At 39.4% G+C, this 23,159-nt stretch overlaps 1 protein-coding gene across 1 annotated transcript in view; it reads right to left on the reverse strand.

Annotated features, from left to right (window-relative positions):
• The window catches only part of Epg5 (ectopic P-granules autophagy protein 5 homolog), a 106,478-nt gene that overhangs the window by 9,424 nt on the left and 73,895 nt on the right, over nucleotides 1-23,159 (reverse strand). Inside the window, exons 28-39 of the mRNA XM_042675092.1 lie at nucleotides 17,902-18,044; nucleotides 16,002-16,158; nucleotides 15,175-15,369; nucleotides 13,226-13,439; nucleotides 11,428-11,576; nucleotides 10,013-10,214; nucleotides 9,443-9,515; nucleotides 8,306-8,412; nucleotides 7,315-7,490; nucleotides 4,309-4,494; nucleotides 3,401-3,610; nucleotides 2,536-2,680 (exon numbers count right to left, since the gene is read on the reverse strand). Of these exons, the coding sequence (XP_042531026.1) occupies nucleotides 2,536-2,680; nucleotides 3,401-3,610; nucleotides 4,309-4,494; nucleotides 7,315-7,490; nucleotides 8,306-8,412; nucleotides 9,443-9,515; nucleotides 10,013-10,214; nucleotides 11,428-11,576; nucleotides 13,226-13,439; nucleotides 15,175-15,369; nucleotides 16,002-16,158; nucleotides 17,902-18,044 (1,957 nt within the window). The remainder of the gene's footprint in view (nucleotides 1-2,535; nucleotides 2,681-3,400; nucleotides 3,611-4,308; nucleotides 4,495-7,314; nucleotides 7,491-8,305; nucleotides 8,413-9,442; nucleotides 9,516-10,012; nucleotides 10,215-11,427; nucleotides 11,577-13,225; nucleotides 13,440-15,174; nucleotides 15,370-16,001; nucleotides 16,159-17,901; nucleotides 18,045-23,159) is intronic.

The following is a 23,159-nucleotide window of genomic DNA, read 5'->3' on the forward strand; positions in this document are numbered from 1 at the left end:
TTGTATGTCCCTCCCCCACAGTGTAACCCCTGCTTTCACTATATTTGATGTCAGTATAACTTGTGGATGAGATGGGGACAAACAAGTCGTTTAAGGATTCAGGTGGACCTGTTGCAACAATGAGAAGCACAAAATGTCATGTCAAAAACGAGCTTTACAATGTCGGTGGGGGGGGGGGAGGGGGGAGGCTGGGAAGGGAGGTGAAGGGTAAACAAAGGAGGAGGCTGCAATGCTTGGTAAGAAATGTATGCATTATCCTGCCTATGTAATTGTAACCCCTCTGTACAGTATGTTCTCAAATAAAATAAAATAAAATTAATTTAAAAAAAAAAAAAGAAAGGTCAAGAGTTGGGAGATCTTTATTCACCATTCCACCAAAACAAAGTCATTATCTACAGTGTTAAGTACACCCTAACTTTATGTCTGAGTGCACATATTACCAAGCAAAGACTTAAAAAAAAAAAGCCATAAGAGATAATAACACCATGTGTGTGTGAATATTTTTCATGTGTTTCTATGGCCTAAATATTTTTGATAATAAAAGCCTTATATCAATTTCAAATGGATAGCATCTACAACTATGTTTATTGCAGCATTATTTACCATAGCTAAGATATGGAACCAACCCAGATGCCCCTCAGTAGATGAATGGATCAAAAAAATGTGGTATATATACACAATGGAATTCTATGCCTCCATCAGAAAGAATTTGTTTGCCCTATTTGTTAGGAAATGGAAAGACTTGGAAAAAATTATATTAAGTGAAGTAAGCCAATCCCAAAGAAACATAGGTCCCATGTTATTTTTTTCATTATGATTCATTGTGGCAAATTACTTCAATGAACCTTAGAACAGATGCTAGCCTCTCTCCTTCCTGTTCATCACTAACAGAACAACAAATGTTACCCTGAAAACCAGCTCTAATCCCATTACTCTTCTGTTAAAGTTTTACTAAAACACCCTTTTCCAGGTCAGCTATCATTCAACCTTCATGGCCCATTCACACATGATCAACTCTAGCAGTTCTTCTAGTACGTTCGTTGACTCTTTTTTCCTTCCCTTCCTTTTTTGGGGGGACCATTTGGATAAAGGATCAGCTTATACTTAGCATTTTCAAAACAGATCTCTCTGTGCTATGTCAACATTTGTTCCAACATCAAAGCAAAATAGATAGCCACCTTTGTGCACAGAAGCATGCTGCTCTCTAGCTCAGATGTGTAGCTTATACATGGGATCTCTTTTAGGCTCAGACAGGTCCTGGGGCTCCCCTGAGTACCATAAAAAGGTTCAAGTGAGACCCTCTTTCACTTCACTTCCAGCCTCACATTTCTTTACTTTATTGCCATTCCACTGATAAATTTAATTTTTTTCTTTTCTTTATTTATTTTGGGTCCGGTCGCGGAGCCTGAACTCTGGGCCTGGACGCTGTCCCTCAGCTCTTCAGCTCAAGGCAAGCACTCTACCACTTGAGGCACAGTGCCACATCCGGCTTTTTTTTTTTCTGCTTATGTGGTGCTGAGGAATTGAACCCAGGGCCTCAAGCATGCAAAGCAAGTGCTCTACCACTGAGCCACCTTCCCAGCCCCAATTTTTTTTCTTTTCTTTGGGGGAGGGGTCATTAAAAAATTTCTATTCTATTGTAAAGGTGATGTACAGAGGGGTCACAATTGCATTAGTAAGAAAATGAGAACAATTTTTGTATTCCCCAATTTTTTTTTTGGGGGGGGGGGGGTCGGTCATGGGGCTTGAACTCTGGGCTTGGGTGCTGTCCTTGTGCTCTTTAGCTCAAGGAGAGCACTCTACCACTTGAGTCAGAGCGCCACTTCCGGTTTTCTAGTGGTTTATTGGAGATAAGAGGCTCACGGACTTTCCTGCCCTTTCCTGCCCGGGCTGGCTTTGAACCGAGATCCTCAGATCTCAGCCTCCTGAGTAGCTAGGATAACAGGAATGAGCCACCAGCATCCAGCTAATTTTTGGTTCTTAAAAACACTTTATCTAGCTTTCATGATTGCTCTCAGCAAGAGACATGGGAGTTATAGTCCACTAAATTGCTAGTAGCCAAGTTCACCATATAAGGTATCTATATTTTATATAAAAATGCTCTTCTAGCCAAGTGCCACCTCTAATCCTAGCTAGCTACTCAGGAGGCTAAGATCTGAGGACCATGGTTCAAAGCCAGCTCCAGCAAGGAAGTCCATGAGACACTTATTTCGAATTAACTGCCAAAAAGCCAAAAGTAGAGTTGTGGCTCAGTAGAGTGCTGGCCTTAGAAAGTCTCCTGTTACCTCCTGTTTATCAAATTTAGTCATCCAGGTTACCTTACACTAGCATCTGCAAAAGTTAACCCTTCTTCGAGTTCTTAACACTCTTGGCCTACCTCCAGGGCTGAGTGTCCTGGTATCCAACTAGCTCTCAAACCACTATTTCTCTGAGTCATGCCTGGTCCTGTCCACATTCTTCATCTTACAATGAGTGTCAAACACACAGAAGGAATTCACTGACCACATGCATATGTGACTTCCATTGGTCACTTACCAGGCGGGTTAAAGACAATGATATCATCTAGGAGCTTAGCCATTTCCTGTTCTAGGACTGCAAAGGTGATTTTTCCATTTTGTTCCAGGTTGCTAAGGAATTGAACCATCTGATGAGTAAAAGCTTGGCATTTTGGAACCACATCCTGGACAAACAGAAGAATGGATTATTCAAATGAATCCAAGTAAAGAGTGTAACAGCATTTCTCAAGATCATGAACTGCACTGATACCTCTTTAGGTATTGGAAAGGACAAAACCAGAAGTCACACAAAGCTGTCATCCCCTGTCCCAGGGGTCCTAGTTCTAGGGATTTCCAAATCTGTGGCAACACTGGGACTACAACGTAAAGTCTCCCAATTCCACAGAACACTCTTTTTTATTACAATAATAACAACATAAAATAAAAAGACTGATTACTTGTCTGGAACTTTTCCAAAAACTTTAATGGGCACTATCTAATTCAAACCTCAAATAATACTTTGAGGCAAGGGATTACCAAGTCAAAAGCTAACAGATCTGACCAAGGATGGAATGGCAGTGAGACTGGTCCTGAGTCTGTCAGACTTCAAGGATACATATCACCTTCCTGCCACTCTGCTGCCAAAGACATTTGGATTACAAAACCCAAAGTGGCCTACTGTCAGGTCTCAATCTTTCTGACCTTTGGTCGACATGTGACACTGTGAGGAAGTGAAGACTTACCAAGAGAGAGAAGACAAATCAAAGATCTAAGAAGTCAGTAGGAGTTCATGATAATACCCCTAAAGTCCACCCCCAGCTGAGCAATTAACAGGTTCAAGACTGGCCTCAGTAACATGTATGCTACTAATGGTCCTGCAGAATACCCCTACCCTCTCAACTTACAAGATGTTTCTGGCCATCAGTAGGAATAGCAAGTCCTGCAGACACTTTTAGAAGCTTCACAATCAATTCTGCAGAAGATTCCTTTGCCAGGATGATAGACGGTGGGTAATGACTGCTGAAATAACTTAACACACTCTGGTACGACACAATGTCCACAAGATGCCACGTAAGTGAGCTCGTCTGTCCAAGAAGACTAAGTAAAGGTGAATCCTAAATATGGGACAGACTGTTTTAGTTCCAAAGCCCCCAGTTCTGTGAAAAAGCCACTAAGATGCCTGTGGTAAACACAAGTCAGTTGAGAGGCCAAGTGAGCATACACTCACTCAGCACTAGTGAAAGCTAGAACCAGTCATGGCACTCCATCAATCTGAAGATCTAAAAGAATTCAGAGGCCAGAAGCACTCTGCTCCCTTCGTACTTGGTACACCTCATGAAACATACTTGAACTAGGAATTGAGAAGTAAATTTTCCTTTAAAAATCAATGTTTTCTAACTCTTCATTATTTAGCACTAGAGGGGCTGGGAAGTTGGCTCAGTGGTAGAGCACTTGCCTTGCATGCCTGAGGCCCTGGGTTCGATTCCTCAGCACCACATAAGCAAAAACAAAAAAGCCAGAAGTGGCGCTGTGGCTCAAGTGGTAGAGCACTAGCCTTGAGCTGAAGAGCTGAGGGATAGCGACCAGGCCCAGAGTACAAGCCCCACGACTGGACCCCCATACCCCCCCCAAAAAAAATTTAGCACTAGACAAGTGGCTACCCATGAAGAAAAACATCTAGTTAAAGGCACATCTCATATGCAAAGCATCTACTCATGTCGATAGTAGCATGCAGGAAAACAAATGGAAACCACAATCAAATAGGAATGAAGAAACTAAGGAGTTGGTCAAATCATAAGCTCCCTAAACTTACTGTTTGATCTACCAGTTGAACTTCCTTTGCCAGCAAAATCATCATGAAAAGGAGGCAAACAATCATGCTCCGAGTTTCAGGGTGTGGACTAGGATTCCAGGCATCTGACAGCACACTAACCCAATTGACTTCACAGAGTACAGAGCCCAAAAACAAGAAACAACTCTTGGGGCTTCCTCTTTCCACCTAAAAGGAAAAGAATGAAAACCAACATTTGCTTTATTCTACCTGCTTTTCCTTAAAAACATGTATAAATCATATTTCACAAATTTTATTTTAAAAATACCTTCTCACAGATTGTAAGTTTTCATACATAATTCTACCTTTCAGAGATATAGATTTAACGTTTGTTGTAACTTTCCTTCCATTCTCAGTATGTATGTGTGCCTTTTTAAGCTTGCCTGCTCATATTTCATTGTCTGTTCTCCAATTATTCTATAAAAATACTAAATAGGAGAGGAATGAACTTCCTTCACCCCAAGCCAGATGAGGGTTCCCTGCCACAGTGAGTCACAGGAGCTGCAGGAATGTGGAGAGAAAAGTTGAGCTCTATTACTCAGTATATATATAATTTCACGTATATCAGAACCACTCAGAGGACCATTAAAACATTGCTAGGCACAGCCCAAAAGTAATAACTTTTCCAGTTACGAGTTGGGAACAAGAAGGAATATTTCTCACATATTCCCAGGTTTATAACTGTGTTGAGAATCATTATACTAGTATATATAATACTTAGACCATTTTTTAAAATGTGCTATCTTATAAAAATGTCTCCTCATTATTAATCTTTTGGGGGGGTTGGTTGTGGGGCTTCAACTCAGGGTTTGGTGCTATCTCTGAGCCTCTTTGTGATCAATGATAGCACTCTACCACTTAAGCCATAGTGACACATCTGGTTTTTTGTGTTTTGTTTTGTTTGAGTGGTTAATTGGAGATAAGAGTCTCACAGGGACTTTTCTGTCCGGGCTGGCTTTGAACTGTAATCCTCAGATCTCAGCCTCCTGAGTAGCTACGATTATAGGCATAAGCCACCGGCACCCAGCTTCCACATGATTAATCTTTATCATTTTTGGTTACTACATAATGGATTTATAATCTTTTTTTAATGGTTCAGGAGTAAATCTTTACTTGTAAAATGAAGATTCAAAACTCTACATAGAAATCTATGACTAACAACTAGTCACTGATGGCTCAAGCCTGTAATCATAGCTACACAGGAGGCTGAGATCTGAGGACTGCAGTTCGAAGCTAGCCTAGGCAGAAAAGTCCCTGTGAGACTCTTATCTCCAATTAACTACCAGAAAGCTGGAAGTGGAGCTGTGGTCAAGTGGTCCATGAGCAAAAAGGCAGTGCCCAGGCCCCAAGTTCAAGCTCCAGGACTGGCATGCACACACGCACACGCACACACGCATACACACACACACACACACAAACACACACACACAGAAAGAAATCTACAACTTATAGATTTTGGTGATGATTTACTTCTTGCCATTACTGTATTATGTTATGCTAACTGCTAAATCACTTCCCGCTTAGAAAATGATTCTTTGTCTTTTATAATCTATTTCCTATCCTTACCTCAGCATTACAAATTTTTTTATGTCAACAAACACGAAAAAATTAAAAATTCCCAGCTACTAGGCAGCTATAAGCTATCATTAAAACCCTTAAAGATACAGTCTGTATCATCCCTTGCCAAGCCATTCTGAAACTATTTAACTAATTTTAGTGAGGATAGCCCTCTTACTTAGTGAAAATGTTGCTTTACAGTTCTGGTTTTTGTGCTGACTGATAGCAGGATTTCTCAGGGATTCATGCTCTTGGTTTGCTTGCTTTCTGGCACTTTACCACTTGAGCCACCCTGTATTTTGCTGGTTATTTTAGAGGGGGAATCTCACAGACTTTTCTGCCTGGGCTGGCCTCATATCCTCATCCTCTGGATTTTAGCCTCTTAAGTAGTTAGGATAATGAGTGTGAATCAACATGAGCAGTTAGGATAATGAATGCTAATCAACAGTGCCTTGCTTGTCTTATAGCTTTTTAAACCAACTTTTTCTCATATGTAGAAAGTAGTGATTTATTTTAGTACCTGTCCTAACTACTAAGCCTAGCTACAGACTCATTCTGAAATCAGGTACTCCTCTAAAACATTGCCCTTAGCTTCCTTGGAGCTCAGCTACAGCGGAGAGGCTGCCAAGAACAGCCCTGGGTGGGGCTTCATTAAAAGCACAGAAAGGCTTAGTACATTTTACTAATCATCATAAATAACTGTAGATCTGTATCATGAAAGCACTTAAGTTGTCTCAATAATAAATGTGATATTAAGAGTTAACATGAACTGATGACTAATGACCAAGTCAATAGAAACAATTATAAAAACTTAACCAAAGAGTATAAAGGGTTTTATAAGGCAGAAAAGGAGAAAATCATGGCCCCTGCCTAGATGTAAGTTAATGCCGTGGCCACTCTGTGTAACTCCTGCCTTCCCCCCAGCTCACACACACTTTCTGGCACTGTTTTCAGGTCATTTCATGTCTTTCATAATTATGATGCATCATCAGTTGTTCTAATGCATTTTGTCTTCCACCATCTAATCATTTACTTACATAACTGTTCAAAGAGACTAACTGCTTGAGTGCCAATTTACATTTTGCTTTCATAGAACAAGTAATTCTAACGACAGTATCCTAGAAAAATGCCTACGTAGACAAGAACACTAGCAAATGCTTTACAAGACAGTCATTAAGCTAGGTACTCACGCCATATTACTGTAAAGTCTAGAGGATGACTGAGATACTAAAAACAAATCTTCTGGGCTATAGAAGTCTCCCAGTTACCCATGAACACAGACAATGAAACATTTTCCTCAAATCCTAGTGGAGTGACAGAGTGTGCACAGCACACTGGCACATGACCCATGCTGCTCACACGTGGCTACCAGTGAACAGGTGGCATCCTAGCTGCAGAGGTCTCTAGGCTGTGACATGCAGAAGGGCTCACTTTGAAGAAGGCCTCCATAAGCATCTGATCGGGGTGCAGGTCCTTCCACGGGAGTTTCTTATATGCACTATGGAAAGCGTACAGAATGAACTCCGGCATTTTGGGTGCTGTACACACTTCACAATAATGCATCAAATGTAAGCGAAGGGCTCCTTCCTCACCTGGCAACAGCCTATCTAGAAATAAAAAAGAAAATACAGCTGGAGACTTGTGGTTTATCTTGAAAACAAAGCTATAGAAAACACAAATTCCAGCTAAGAATCTAAAATTGAAGTTTTCAAAATTTACTCAATGTCAAAAGATTATGTGCAAAAGAGTAGACGACTGGCAGATTAATAATAAAGATTGGTATTTTACTTATATTTGGTGCTGGGGTAGGTGGATAGTGCCTAGAAATGGCAATGCCACAGACTGCTGCCCGCCCTTGTATTCCGTCTCCCTCATTCATTCATACCTTGAAGGCACACAGTATTCCTCAAAAGGAAAGGTTCCAAACATTTATCAAACACATGTGAATGGTCAACAGGCACATAAAAATGCTCAGCATCACTCATAAGAGAAATGCACATCAAAACCATATGAAACATCACTTCACACCTTTTATTTATTAAAAAGAGACAAGACAAGTAAGTGCTGGAGAGGATGCAGAGAAAAGGGAACTCTTACTGGTGAGAGTGTAAGTTAGTACAACCACAGAAAACAATAGAAAGGTTCTTCAAAAAACGCCAGTATGTCATGAAAGAAGGTTTTCAAATATATGGATTTTTTTTTTATTTTTTACTGTAATGGACTCAGTGCAGCCTCACAAGATAAGGGAATTTGAGCCAAGTATTGTGGTCATCCTTCCCAGCTATTTAAGAGGCAGAGATTGGGATGACTGCAGTTCCAGGCTATCCTGGACAAAGACTTAATTGGTACTTAAAGATACAAAAATGAATGAATAACTGACTTGGGGCACACTAATCACAGTTATCACATGACATCTTCCTACCTTTAAAATTCTCATGCAGTGAGTGAACACAGTCAGTGAAGAGCTGCACAATGTGGGAGGCCACCACAGCATCACTCTCCAGCCAGGGGTAATGTCGCTGCTGGCTGCTTTAGAAATAAGAAACACGTGCTTAGCATGCTTAGAATAAAGTACCCAGGATTAAATGACTATCTTTTCCAGAGTTCAAGACTGGCTCAACTCCTAGAAAACCTTGAATTATATAGACTAACACACATCTAGACTATTTTAAAGGCTGTAAATTCTGTAACATGTAACATCTACCATGTAATTTTACTTCCTCCCATTTATTCCTTTTATTCCAGTGCAATTAAGATTCAGAAGTGTGCTATCTATAAAACCTTAGTTAATATTCTTTATATACAATATATTAGTTATATTTCAATACCTTAGGGAAAAAATACCTAAAGAAAGAAAGAGAAGAAAAGGGTGACACTGTTCAAAATGAAATGTACACTTTACCCGACTTGTGTAAGTGTAACCCCTTTGTATTTATCACCTTTATAATAACAATAAAAAGCTGGGCACTGGTGGCTAATGCCTGTAATCCTAGCTACTCAGGAGGCTGAGATCTAAGGATCACGATTGGAAGCCAACCCCAGGCAGGAAAGTCTGTGAGATTCTTATCTCCAATAAGCCACTAGAAAACCAGTAGGCTACATATTTTGTACTATCACATTATCAAAACCAAAGAGAAACCTACGGAGATCAAATGAAAATACATACAACTTCATTGGGGAAAACAAAAAACGAGTGTTCAATTTTGTACGAACATTACTATTACTATCAAGACATAATCTCTAATTGTCCAAACTAGTAACTACATAAGTAAGCCAGGCATGGTGGAATATATCTGTAATCCTGGCACATGACAGCTGTCAGGAAGGTTGTGAATTCAAGTCTGGACACCATGGTGAGACTCTGTCTCAGAAAATAAAACTGAACAAAAATATTCCATTAATAGAAAATGCTTTAAATTTTGTAAGAAAGTATTTTCTAAATTTAAATATAGTCCTGAAATAAAAATTAAATCTGTAAACTCAATACCACCTTTGCCAAACACTAAAACGTTAAGCAAATAAATTTCAAAGAAATTGAAATATCCGAAGAACTATTTACCTTTCACTGCTCTCTAAAACCAGGATCCATGGCTTAAAAAGTTGGATGATTACTGAATGTAAAGATCTCAGCACTGAAATAGCAAAAGTTTTTGAGACAAGAAATGAGTTCATCCTTTGTCAATGTCATTGGTAATATTTTATAGAAAACTGACTTCTCATTATTTTATACTAATAGGTGATATCTAATATCATGCTTAGTGCAACTAAGGAGACTTGTGTTCCTATTTTCCGCAATGAATTTCTTTGAGTTGGACAATATTCACTGCAACACAACATAATGAGTATTCATATAACATATTTTCTGAGGTAAATGTTGCATATTCAAGGAGGCATTCTCTCTTTGCACCCCACTCTACCTAAGAAGGATAGCAGTGAGCTATAGCAAGCTTTCTTTTCCCTGCCCCCCCAGCAAGCTTTCTATACTCACTGGGTAACAAGTACAGGTATGATATCATAGGCTCTCCTTGGTACTGGATATAAATTTCCTAATGTGTGTGCTCTAATCTCTTCTAGTGGAAGGGGGAAATAAATGACTTGGTCCCTGCTACACTAGAAGCCCGTTGGTTACCTGCTATGCTGCTGGAAGATGGGTCATGGGCCAATGAAGCCACTTCTGAGTCAATCAGTCTTTGTACAAGATAGCCCAAAAGCATCTTCACATCAGTCATGTAAGGACTCCATTTTGAGAATAAACCAAAGCTTTTAAAGTCCAACTTGGATAACCGAAGCTTATAAAAAAAATCTGAAAGCCATTGTATCGTCTCTGTTACCTAGAAGAGATGCTCAATCAGAAATTGCTTACTGAATGTCTAATTTAAAAGGTTTTTTTTTTCCCTTTTCTTTTTCTTTTATTTTTCTCTTTTTCTTTTTGTGGTACTAGGGGTCAAATCCAGGCTCTCATTCATGCCAAGCAAGCACTCTACCCTGAGCCTTTCGGAAAAGTATTCTCACACACCAAGACAGAAGTATAATTGATCTTTGATATTTCCTAAAGTTGTGAAAAGACAAAAACATATAAAATAAACCAGTGAGTTTCAAATATTTCTAAAAGAATGCAACTTTTGTTTCAAATAAAATTCTTGTTTGTGAGATAGAGAATTCCTAGCCTCAAACTTTCAATCCTCTTGCCTCACCTTCTTATATGCTAGGATTACAAGCACTCACTACCTCACCTTGCTTCAAGTAAATTATAATGAGAATCTATATCAGATAAAATGGGTAAAAGTGAGGACTCTGTGGGATTCCACATGCAAATCCATCCAGTGAGCTCAGGATTATACCAGATGTGACAAAATGTGGAGGGAAGGCTTAAAAAGGAAAAGCAGGGGCCTTATCCTGGCCAGATGTACAAGAAATTAGACTTAGGGAAAGGAGAAAAAAGTGATCCAGGCAAAAAGGACATGCAGATGGCAGAGGGTTGATAAAGAAAAACATAGGAATAGGGGCTGGGAAGGTGACTCAGTGGTAGAGTGCTTGCCTTGCATGCATGAGGCCCTGGGTTCGATTCCTAAGCACCACATAAGCAGAAAAAGCCACAAGTGCTGCTGTGACTCAAGTGGTGCTAGCCTTGAGCTGAAGAGCTAAGGGGCAGCACCCAGGCCCAGAGTTCAGGTCCCACGACCAACAAGAAAAAAAAAACAAAAAAACATAGGGATAATGCATACAAACCATCCTTTCAGTTGCTTTAAAATAGTATGTATATATACAGCATAGTATATATGCATAATATAGTATACATAGTATGTTATATATAGTATTTTATATATATTATGTATTATATATACTGTATATAGTATATTGTGCATTTACGTATACATGTGTGTATAGGTAAATATATACACCTGTGTATACGCACGCGTGTACGCGCACACACACACACACACACACACACACACACACACACACACACACACACACACTATACAATAAGGAAATGGAAGAGAAATAGAGAAATATACACTGAAAAGACCAAATGCTATATACCTGTTTGTCTGACAAGAGAACATCTCCAGAGTTCTGAAGCCCAGCACTCTCAGCAGAAGCTTCCCCCTGCTGGTCATTTAGGGTATAACAGCCCAGGGCTCTCAGAGTGGCTTTCCAACACTCAGGGCTCAGCAGCTGCTCAGCAGAGCCTAGGGAACAAGGTAAGGGACAGAGATAGCAGCAGGTCAATGTCTTTTCCCAATCTGTTCCATTTGAATCAAGGACACATATAAAACTCCAATACAAATTCAGAGGGATATATGAAGAAAACCTATTAAAATAACAAACAGCCTTGTTCCTAATAGTCCAGCTAGGAGTGATCTCTACCAAAGTCCCTGGAGCTAGAAACAGATGGGAACCCTACCCTCCTAATTCTACTGGGGAATGGTCAACGTGTCACTTTCCAGGCTGTAGAAAAACAGCTACTACAGGTGTAAGCAAAACAAATGTCCAGACAAGGGAAACCAGGGGCAGAATGCAAGCCTGGAGTCTAGACTCTTATAAAGGAGTCTCCTCCCAACTCCTACAATGGGCAAAACCTAAACCAATACCCAAAAGCAGCACATGGAAACCATCAGCCAGCATCCCCCTCTAGACCCAACCCTGCTACTCTCAAACTTCTCACCCCCAAGACAGACTATTACCTCCTAAAGTACCTTCCAATCATAGGGGAAGTAGGATCAAACAGGAGAATGGAGGGTCAAGCTATTGGTGTGGCAATATTGTGCTGACCTAGAAGATGGTATGAAGCCAGGGAAAACAACAGGTTCTCCAAAGAAGAATGAAGATGAGAAGAGCAAAGGGTAAAATCCTGTGAACACTAACATGGAGCTGGTGACACTGTTATTAGTAAGCTTTTACCTGAATTACTTTTTCTGGCCTATGTAAGTAAGTAGTTTACATTTGACATTCTCTTTAAAAGGTCTCAAAGAAAACCCACAACACTTGAGAAATTTTTGATAATGTGAAATAAAAATTAACTATGTATAAGTTCATTAAACAAACTATACACTTTTCTTTTTTATCTTTTTATCCCTTTTTTTTGTTTTTGGTTGGTTACTGGGCTTGGACTTATGTTCCTAGGCACTGATCTACCACTTGGAGCCACAGCTCCACTTCTGGTTTTTGAGTGGTTATTTGGAGATAAGAGTCTCATAGGGACTTTCCTGCCTTTCCTTTGCTAGATGTGCTGTTGGTAGTAAGCAGATCCTCACCCATCTCACCCCATTTCAGGACAGCTGCAAAGTCAACCTAAGGAAGTCCAGGTTTTTGTGAGTGGGGATGGGAGGGAAAAACTGGGAGGGAAGAACATTGTCCAAGAAATGTACTCTTTACCTGACTTGTGTAACTGTAACTCCTCAAGATTTACACACACACACACACACATACACATTTATTTATTTAAAATTTTTAAAAAGAAGTCATCTAGTGATTTTCAACTCCTGTGCTCCATTTTTTTGTACATTTCTGGATAATGTTAGCAGAGTGGTAACTATGGTTATTAATAGTTACTGAGATCTAAAGTTATGTTTTTTTGCTGTTCTGGGGTTTGAACTCAGGGACTTGTTTTCTCACTTGTTTTGTTCTGCTCAAGGTTATACTCTACCACTTGAGTCACATATCCAATTCTGGCTTTTTGTTGGTTAGCTAGAGATAAGACTCTTATGACTTTCTGCCCAGACTGGCTTCAAACTGTAATCTTCAGTTCTCAGCCTCCTGCATAGCTATAGTTAGTTATAAGCCACTAGCTCCTGGCTCACTGAGATCGAGTTAGACACAATTAAATGAAGACACTTACTTTGCATCAGCAATCTGAGAACATCACTGTATTGGTCAGGGAATTGGTAGAGAAGAAGGTAAGTCCAATGTTTACAGAAAAGATTAAATGGCATCAAAATATCTTCATCTGGTTCAAGGCCCCAGGCAGTAAGTGCCAAATGAATGGACTCCAGAAGCCTGGTACGATCAGACAGAGGAGGTTTAGTGGTGTTTAACCATTGTTTAAGATCGAACTAAAAAGAAACAGAAATAAAAAAGTTTTATTTACACTAGAAAATTAAATGCTATAGAAATCTGTATAGATTTGTTTAAAAGTCAAAGATTACCTCATAATTACTATTCTATAAAAATGGGAACTAACATACATATAGAATTGGAGGTCTGACTCAAGTAGTAGAGTGCTTCCCTATCAAGTACAAGGCTCTCAGTTCAAATCCCAGCACCAAGAAATAAATCAAATAAACCAAGCCAATCAAATAAACAAACAAAATCAATATACAAGTACTTGAACAAATACAAGAATTTCATCAAATAAAGAAAAGGGCATGGCTACTCAGGAGACAAAAGATCAGGAAGAATATGGTTTGAGGCCAGCCCAGGCAAAAAAAGTTGGTAGAATTCATTACTTCAATCAGTAAGGCAGGCATGGTGGTGTGTACCTATAATCCTAGCTAAGTGGGAGGCATAGATAACAGGTAGGTGGATGGTGGGCTGAAGCTAGCCCCAGGCAAACATGAAAGACTCTATCCAAACAAAAAACTAAAAAGGAGCCAAGTGTTGGTGTAATCATAACTATTTAGGAGGCTAAGATCTGAGTATCACAGTTCCAAGCCAGCCTGGGCAGAAAGTCCAAGAGACTTTTATCTCCAATCATCTCCAATTAACTTACCAAGCTCCTTGACCTTTTGTGTTCAAGGCCAATGTCTAGTGAGGTCCAGCTACGGGACTAGCACACACACACACACACACACACACACACACACACACACACACACAAAACGTATTTTTCAAAGGGATAGGGGCATGGCTCAAGTGGTTGAACACCTGCCTAGCAATCAAGAAGTTCCAAGTTCATTCCCCAGTATCATAATATATAAATGTTCACCAACAGATTGATGCCATGATGTCACCCTCCCACTTCATTCTGGAATCTCAGAAGCAGTTTCCTCATCTCATAGTATTTTATTTGTAATGTAAAAATCTATTCACCATTTATTTATTGGTTTGTTTGTAATTTTACTCTGTTCCTGAAAGTGCTACACATTTCCACCTGTCTTGTCATAATAGTAACTTCTCCATGACATGGAATTTTACAGTTCTTCTTCCCTATTTACAATGCCAGAACCAAGCAGCCACTTTATAGAACTGTCTCAATTTAATAGCCATTTTTCTGAGCTGCCTCCATTATCTACTTCAGTTAATAAAATTTCAGGCTTTTGGTACTATCTTCCAGAATCCCACAATATAAAACATGTTTTCCCCTATTATACATTGAACCTAGTCTTTAGGCCCGAAAAATTGCCACAGTTTTATTGCTTTATAAATGTCAAAGAAATAAAATTGAAAGCAAAATAAGGAAAACTCTGACATTCTCAACTGGTCAAGTAAATTCACTGGATTTGTCTCACAAAGTTAATATTTTATTTATAATGAGGACAAAAGCAACTTGCTTGGATCTGGCTTATTCTAAATGAGAGTCTATTTATCAAACAGAACTTAGGCACAAATTCAGGATAAATTTTAAACTACTATTTTAAGTATTTTCAAAAACTGTCTATTTATTCTATGTCGAATAAGACTCGTACACAAGCAGCACCCTACCCCAAAAGAAGAAGCTGTGGAATCAGGATGCTGGAAAACCACCCAAAATATGGAAATGTCAGGCTGCTCGAAGATCACACAAAATATAAAGTGGGCAGAAACAGTAACTTCTACACATCCTAGCATCAGGACTGAGTCACTCCTCACCTTAGTGAGCAGCATGAAAATCATATCACTGTTGTCCTCACTTAGGAAGTTCACCACTTTCTCATAGAGCTGAATGAACTCAGCAGGCGCAGCATTGGGAGTGAAGAAAGGAGACAAAAGGGAACAGAGCCTTCTGTTCTTCAGAATGGTCTGAAGTACCTTCTTGCATTCTGATGTAGTGCCACTGATAAACACCTCAAAAAAAAATCAGAAGGGAAAATGTCACCAAGTTCTCTCCTCACCCTTTTTTACCTAAGCAAACAATCTTTACAGGTACTAAGTAAGGTGGAATTTTTTCTAAATGGAAATCAAGAGATCTAAAAGCAAGTGATAACTCATCATTTCCAATTCAGGTGATACTTGGGTAATCTGAATCTGGAAACTTCATTGTGCCCACTATGATTACTAAGGTATTCCCACAACATATCAAGAAAATAAACATTTGAGGTTACAGATTTTATTGAGAAATGTTTTAAAAACCTTTAAAAAGCTAATTTTCATAACCTATAATTGGGATAACTTTACCTTGGTTTAACTTGGTTAACTTTCTTCTAGAATACAAGTGAAAACGTGCAATTTCCAGGAAGGCCTTGATAAAGCTAACTTTTGGCATAGATAATAAAAGATAAGGCTGATAGGTTTGAATTTTAAGGTTAAAAAAATAATAAGGTAAGAAACTAGAAAAATGTATTCATGACAGACTAGATATCAGATTAGCTAAAACTCTGAACCTGAAAAGCATGAAGCCAGTTCTTAATAGTATCTAACAAAGACACTGAGGCAACTCATCATATCTAGATAAGGCTAACAACAAGGTAATACCTTACCTGTCCCAAAATCTCAATGCATGACGTAAAGAATTGTCTTGTAGGAGGATGGCGCTGAGTCTCATCACTGACATAATCCACAACAGTGAAGAAAAGGCTAATGCCAACTTTCTGAAGCCCAAGTATAGGTTGCAACTTGTAGGCATTGACTAAAGCCCTATGGGAAAACGTGGATACAAATAACTGCTGTCAAAGAATCCGTATTTGGGGTCTATATTTCTCAGATAAAAACTCTTTTATCTTCAGAGCCCCATGCAAATACCACTCAACAACTCACTTTCAGCACATAGTAATTTCTATGCTTTCTTACTAAGGGAACAGAAACAGTTGTTACTATAATGACTAACTTTCTGTTTTTTTGTTGGTTGTAGGGCTTGAACTCAGGGCCTGGGCACTGTCCTTAAGCCTCTTTGTGCGCAAGGCTGCACTCTACCACCTGAGCCACAGCACCACTTCCAGTTCACAGGGACTTTCTGCCTGGGCTGGCTTCAAATCCTGAGTAGCTAGGATTAGAGGTATGATCCACCAGCACCCAGCTCTAACTAACAATTCTTACAACTTCTAAAGTTTATTATGTAATCCATAGTTGTATCCCATACATAATATATTTAAACACAATAACTCTGACTTTATTACTTTTATATGTATTTTTTTATTTTTTGAGATAGTCTTGCCATGTAGCCCAAACTGGCCTTGAATTCTCAATCCCTTTGCATTAGTTCCCAATTCCTGGCATATCAGGTGTATACCACCCTACGTGGCTGATGTCTTATAATTTATTGATCAATTTATTAAATTATTTTGGTGCTAGTTCTAGGGCTTGAACTCAAGGCCCTGTGCTCTTTTCTTTTTCTACTCATGGCTAGCAATCTACCACTTGAGCCACACTTCCACTTCCTGATTCCTCTACATTTTAAAATTCAAAACACTAAGTTAAAAAAAATTTTTGTATGCAATAAGGCCTAGGAATAAACATATCCCTTCCAATTCTCATACTATTTTAGTCCCTCCCAGTCTATGGTTCACCTGATCAGCTTCTCCTTCCCAGGCCCCTTAGCCCAACCCACAAAAGGACTTAATGCTACTTTCTACTCTTCTGAGAGGATTAGCTGCCAATACCAGAATGTAGAGCCATCCATAAGCAAAGGGTCAACTTCTTCCCTTCCCAACTATTTATGGTATAGCTTTGGGAAGAAAGAAGATAGTGAAGTTAAAGCCAGGAGCTCTAAGAAAAAAACCACATCGGCCACATGCACAATTAACCATTACACCTGAGAACCCAAGTTCCCCTAAGCAACTGAAAAAGAACTTCACTTAGTGACTTAGCATGTCACTGCATCAACTCATAATTCAAGGTATCTGCAAACTTTTCCTATGAAAGACCACAGAGCAAATAGAAAGTATCTGTCACATACCGGCCTGGTGCCAGTGGCTCATGCCTGTAATCCTAGCTACTCAGGAGGCTCTGAATAAAGTCCATGAGACTCTTATTTCCAACTAGCCACCAAAAAGCTGGAAGTGAAGCTGTGACTCAAGTGATAAGAAAACTAGCCCTAAGCAAAAAAAAAAAAAAAAAAAAAAAAGCTCAGGGACAGCACCTAAGCACCCAAGCCCTGAGTTCAAGCTCTAGGACCAGCATATATACACATACACACCAAGTTACCTCTGTTGTTTTAGCTCAGAAGCCACAGACATTATAAATAACATAGGTGAATGGATTCCAACCAAACTTCATTTATAAAAATGGGTATCAGGTCAGATTTGACCCAAAGGCTAAAGTTTGCTTATTTCTGTACTAAATTACTGGGTGTGTGAGGTAAAGAGAAGATACAATAGCATGCATAGTAATTATCAATAGTAACAAAACAGTTATTTATATTAAAATGTCATCAAAACTTACGTAATCAAGTTTTCTGCATGCACGGCAGCTTCTACAACATTAAGTGATGGGGATTTGGCAGCTTCTGCTTGCAACTGCTTTACTTCTTTTCGCAAAACATGAAGCTGCTGGCTTACAGCTTCATTCTTATGCATGCCTTCAAACTAATAAAAATTAAAGAGATTAACAGGTTTTTTCCTACATGCTTCTAGGATAAGTATTTTATTACAAATACACTGCCATGTGATAAAAATGTTACAATTAATAGTAGAATTTAGCTCAAAAATGTGGTTGAAGGCCGAGCATGGTGGTACATACTCCTGAGGATTGTAGTAAAAAAAAAAAAAAGATGCAAGGTTCTATCTAAAAAATAACTAAAGCAAAAAGAGTCAAGAGTATAGCTCAAATTGTAGAGTACATGCCTAGCAAATCCCAATACTATAAAAAAACAACAAAAACTTCTTTGAAACTGAGAGGGATAAGGAAAATTTGTCAAAAACTATTCAAAAGTAGAGGGTAAATCACTACTAAAGAATAATCTTGGGGCTGGGAAGGTAGCTCAGTGGTAGAGCCCTTGCCTTGCATGCATGAGACATAGTGATTCCTCAGCACCACATAAGCAAAAAGAAAAAAGCCAGAAGTGGCGCTGTGGCTCAAGTGGTAGAGGGCTAGCTTTGAGCTGAAGAGCTGAGGGTCAGCGCCCAGGCCCAGAGTTCAGACCACACAACCGGACCCCCCCCCCCCCCCAAAAAAGAGTAATCTTAGCACTGAGGAATAGAGGAGGTTCAAGAGGTAAAAGAGCTGCCTGGCCTATAAAGAAAGATCCTTTCTCAAAAAAGAAAAACAAAAGGCTGGGTGTAGCTCAACTACTGAGTCTGAAGTTTTCTATGAAGAATCAAACCTAAATAGAATTATATCTACATATGATAGCCTTAAAAATGGGTATGAATGAAAATATACCAGTGATTCAGTCTTTTATGAGATATCCTTTATTTCATTTTTCAACTCTTCAAATCCTCATCAGAAATGATCCAATGTCTTCTACCACTAAGGCTTTCTTGAGGCATACCAAGGCTCTCCTCTGTTGATCATCTCAACCCTCTATCCCCCTCCCCTCTATGCCTTAACCCTCTATGTTCTTGCCATCCACCATCCACAATGCAACTTCAAACACTTGGGCTATGTGTGTGCCCAGAATAAAGACAACACAGATGTTTTTAGCATAAAACTGCCATTTTAAAAGTAATGATATATAATTATAAACATCAAAATAAGACAAAACGTGGAATAATGCCCAAATCAATTGCATGCTGAGTTCAAAGTCAGCAGGAGCAGAAAAGTCCCCTTGAGACTTTCACTCAAAAACCAGCGGTGGTGCTGTAGCTCCATTGGTAGAGTGCTAGCCGTGAGCACTAAGAGGTGCAGGGATAGCGCCCAGGCCCTGAGTTTAAGCCTCACAACCAACAAAAACAAAACAACAAAAAAACATTTATTTCAATTTAATTAAAAAAATATCCTTTTTTGGATTGTGTCTTTCCTACTTGAGGTAGTTTTAACAGACTCTTTCTCTAACTGATGAGGACCTTCATAATAACTGGTTTTGTTGTGTGCATTTTTAATTTCCTGTTTTGGATGCAGAGGATATTCTGGGTCCAGCCTGCCACATAATAGATGTGGGGGTCCTCTTTCTGGCTTGTCTTTGTGGTTTCTGACTTAAAGACTTATATGCTGGAAGTACTAATAGTGAGATGTCTTCAAGTATTGCCGAAATTGGGCACTCTGATCCTAATTTCAAAGCCACAGCAGTTATACCAGATGGCCAGTTCAAAACTATCAGCCTATTTGACTACAGAGGGAAATATGCTATGTTCTTATTTACCTTCTTCATTTCACATTTGTGTACCTCACAGCGTCACTGCTTTCAGTGACAGGATTTGTATTTTTGTTACCTAGCACAGATTGACACACCAAGAAACAAAGAAAAATGAGGCCCATGAACATTCCCTTGACACATGTGAAGCATTCATTGCTCAGGAGTATAGAATCTTAAAGGCTGATGAAGACATCTTGTTCAGGGACCTATTTAACATTGATGATGATATATCCTTTGGCAGAACACAGTAAATGACCTTCCTGTTGGGCCTTTATGTAGGAGACTGAGGCAAGTTCAAACCTTCCATTTCACTGACAAACAGAGGAAAGTACTACGCTAAACTGGCTGCAACCATCAGACTTAATGTCTAAAATTAGCAAGTACTGAGCCCTGAGCCATTTTAGTACCAGGTTGCAATGGGCAGTTAAGAGAACAAAATCTCTTTTGTAGTCTTTTATATCAGAACTGAGAAAAATGGAGTAGAAAGGAAAGAAAAAAAAGAACCATATAATAGCTGTGGGATTTAGGAAGAAGAGGAAGGAAAAGTCCTTTGGCTGATGTCAGGGTTTGGGACTAAATAGTGTGGTATAGTTAAACCAGAGAGCAAACAAATACTGGGGACTTGTCTTTCAGACATAGTAATAAATACTGAAAAGATCAGAAGTACATTTTAAAAGCACGAGTTGTTTTTTTTTTTTTTTTTTTTTTGGGGGGGGGGGGTCCGGTCATGGGGCCTGAGCTCTGGGCCTGGGCGCTGTCCCTCAGCTCTTCAGCTCAAGGCTAGCGCTCTACCACTTGAGCCACAGTGCCACTTCCGGCTTTTTTCTTTTTTCTTTATGTGGTGCTGAGGAATGGAACCCAGGGCCTCAGGCATGCAAGGCAAGCGCTCTACCACTGAGCCACCTTCCCAGCCCTAAAAGCACAAGTTTTAAATCTCATATTCTCCTCTTATGATCTTCCCAACCACATAGATGAAGAGTGGAATCTACATTTTCCCTGTATATGAACCCATCCAGATCTCGTTTTCAGCTACTACTTGCAATGGTTACATATACTTCTTCTGGAAATAATATATTCAAGATATTTACATTTACTACCTAAATACTCAAAGTACTTACATTTATTATCTAAATGCAGCCTATATTTCTGTTAGAGTTGCTGTTGTAAGTTCTATAGAAAAATTGAAAGGTAATGATACCCTCTTGCTTACACAGAACCCCAGCAAAGCATAACTCTGATAGTAAACTGAATGTACCTATTTTTTTATGATCATGATAACTTTCCTCTATAGAACTCACCAATGTTGTATAGTCTTTACTTTCCCACCACTGTTGAAAATGTTCTTAATTTAAGAACAGATGTGAGAAACACTGAAAGCACAATGACAAGAAGTCAAAGACAATAGAACAAAGCAGCATGGTAGAAACCTCTCCATGAGTCATTTTAACTAGACAAAAAAAATTAGAGGGTTAGACAAAATGCATCCTTCAGCAAGTTTTTACAATAATGGGAGGCTCTCGCGGGTCTTTTCCATTTTTCCTTTCTAGGAATGGACCAATTTTTCACATGATAATCAATCATTCCTGAGTCTAGCAAGTATGCCCTACAATACCAAAGTACAACAAAAGAAACCAATTATAAAGCACTCCATTACCTCAGGGAATTCCACCAAATGATTAAAGGCTTCTGTTAGGCCAAGAGACCACAGAAGAAGCATGTCTCACTTCTCATAAAATATATTTGGCTTTTGAATATCCCAAGCAAGCTATACATAGTTCAAAGACTTGAAGATAGATGGAAATTTCCAGGATTTGACCTCCTAGAAAAATTCTATTGAGCAACATTGTGCTATAATGTGAAATTTTTATAAATAAGCCATTAAATCTATTTTAAACATTAAAAAATACTTGCCATGAAGCTCCTTTTTAAAAAGTAATCCAATCCAGACTGTTCAGTTAAGATCACAAACTTTGTAACTATATGAACTCAAAATGATACTCGTATGTTTATTTAAATGAAGTTTGATGGGGGAACATATTAAAAAATAAATAAGGTTTGATTGTCATGATCAGCTCATTCAGAATCACACCTCCAATCCTTAGAAAGTAAAGCTTTAGCTGGGTACTGGTGGCTCATGCCTCTAATCCTAGCTACTCAGGAGGCTAAAATCTGAGAATCATGGCCTGAAGTCAGCCTGGGCAGGACAGTGCAGTGAGATTCTTATCTCTAATTAATCCCAAAAAGCTGGAAGTAGAACTGTTGCCTCAAGTGGTAGATCACTAACATTGAGGGGGGGGAAAAAAACCCTCAAGGATACTGTACAGGCCCTAAGTTTAAGCCCCAGGACTGGCACAAAAAAGGGAACGGGAACGGGAAGGGGAAGGGGAAGGGGAAGGGGAAGGGGAAGGGGAAGGGGAAGGGGAAGGGGAAGGGGAAGGGGAAGGGGAAAGAGAAGGAGGGGAGGAGAAGGGAAGGGGAAAGGAAGGAAAAGGAGAGGAGGGGGAAAGAGAGAGGAGGGGAGGGGGGGTGGGGAGGGGAGGGGAGGGGGGGGAGAGGAGGGAAGGGACAAAGCTTTCTGAAGCCGATATAGTAAAATAAATCAGCACTGAATGGGAAAAGGAAAGGTCTTGAATCTTGATAGATGTGGGTTTCTACCTAAACCATTTATTAGCTGTGTTTTCAAACTTTCTCTGAACATAACCCAATTCTATAAAGATTGAGATAATGCAAGCAAAGCACCTAAAATAATACTTAGGATATGGGAGTGCCAAAAGAAATGGATGGAAAAATTCTTAACAGGCTGGGAAGGCAGTACAACCACCCTTATTGATTGTCTGGAAGGCAAGTGTATTTGAGTAGAAAGGTCAGATGAGCAGTGTACTGAAACTGCTATGTATAAAAAGCACAGTAGGCTGTTTAAACGAACTGAAGAGTAAGAACAAGCAAAGAATTACTGCTAATGGAAACCCTATTCCCAGAGAATTCAGTTTGGCAGAAGGAACAAGTGACTTCAACCTACACTAAGGCACAAGCTGCCAGGAGAGGACAAGACTTCTCCATCTGGAAGGGCCAGGGAAAGCCTACAGAGCTTTCACCTCACCAAGAGGAGGTCAGGAAAAACAGGTGAGAACAGAACAGAAGCAGGACAGACATGGGAAAAAGGAATGGGGACGAATGAGATCACTAGGAAAAGATCAAATTATGAAAGGTTCTAGAATCATATTCCTTATATACTAGAGATCAAATGTAGGCTTTTAGCTTGGAAATGTCATCAGATCCGTGTTGGGAGAGATGGCTGAAAGAGTGGAAAATGGACTAGTCAGGGAGAAGAGTAAAAAGTCTATTACAAAAGTTCAATGGAGAGTGAGGCAGGCTACCATGTGGCACTATTGATAAATCAAGTTAG

The sequence above is a fragment of the Dipodomys spectabilis genome, unplaced genomic scaffold, assembly GCF_019054845.1.
Source record: "Dipodomys spectabilis isolate Male_0828 unplaced genomic scaffold, ASM1905484v1 ptg000024l, whole genome shotgun sequence".
Lineage (NCBI taxonomy): Eukaryota > Metazoa > Chordata > Mammalia > Rodentia > Heteromyidae > Dipodomys > Dipodomys spectabilis.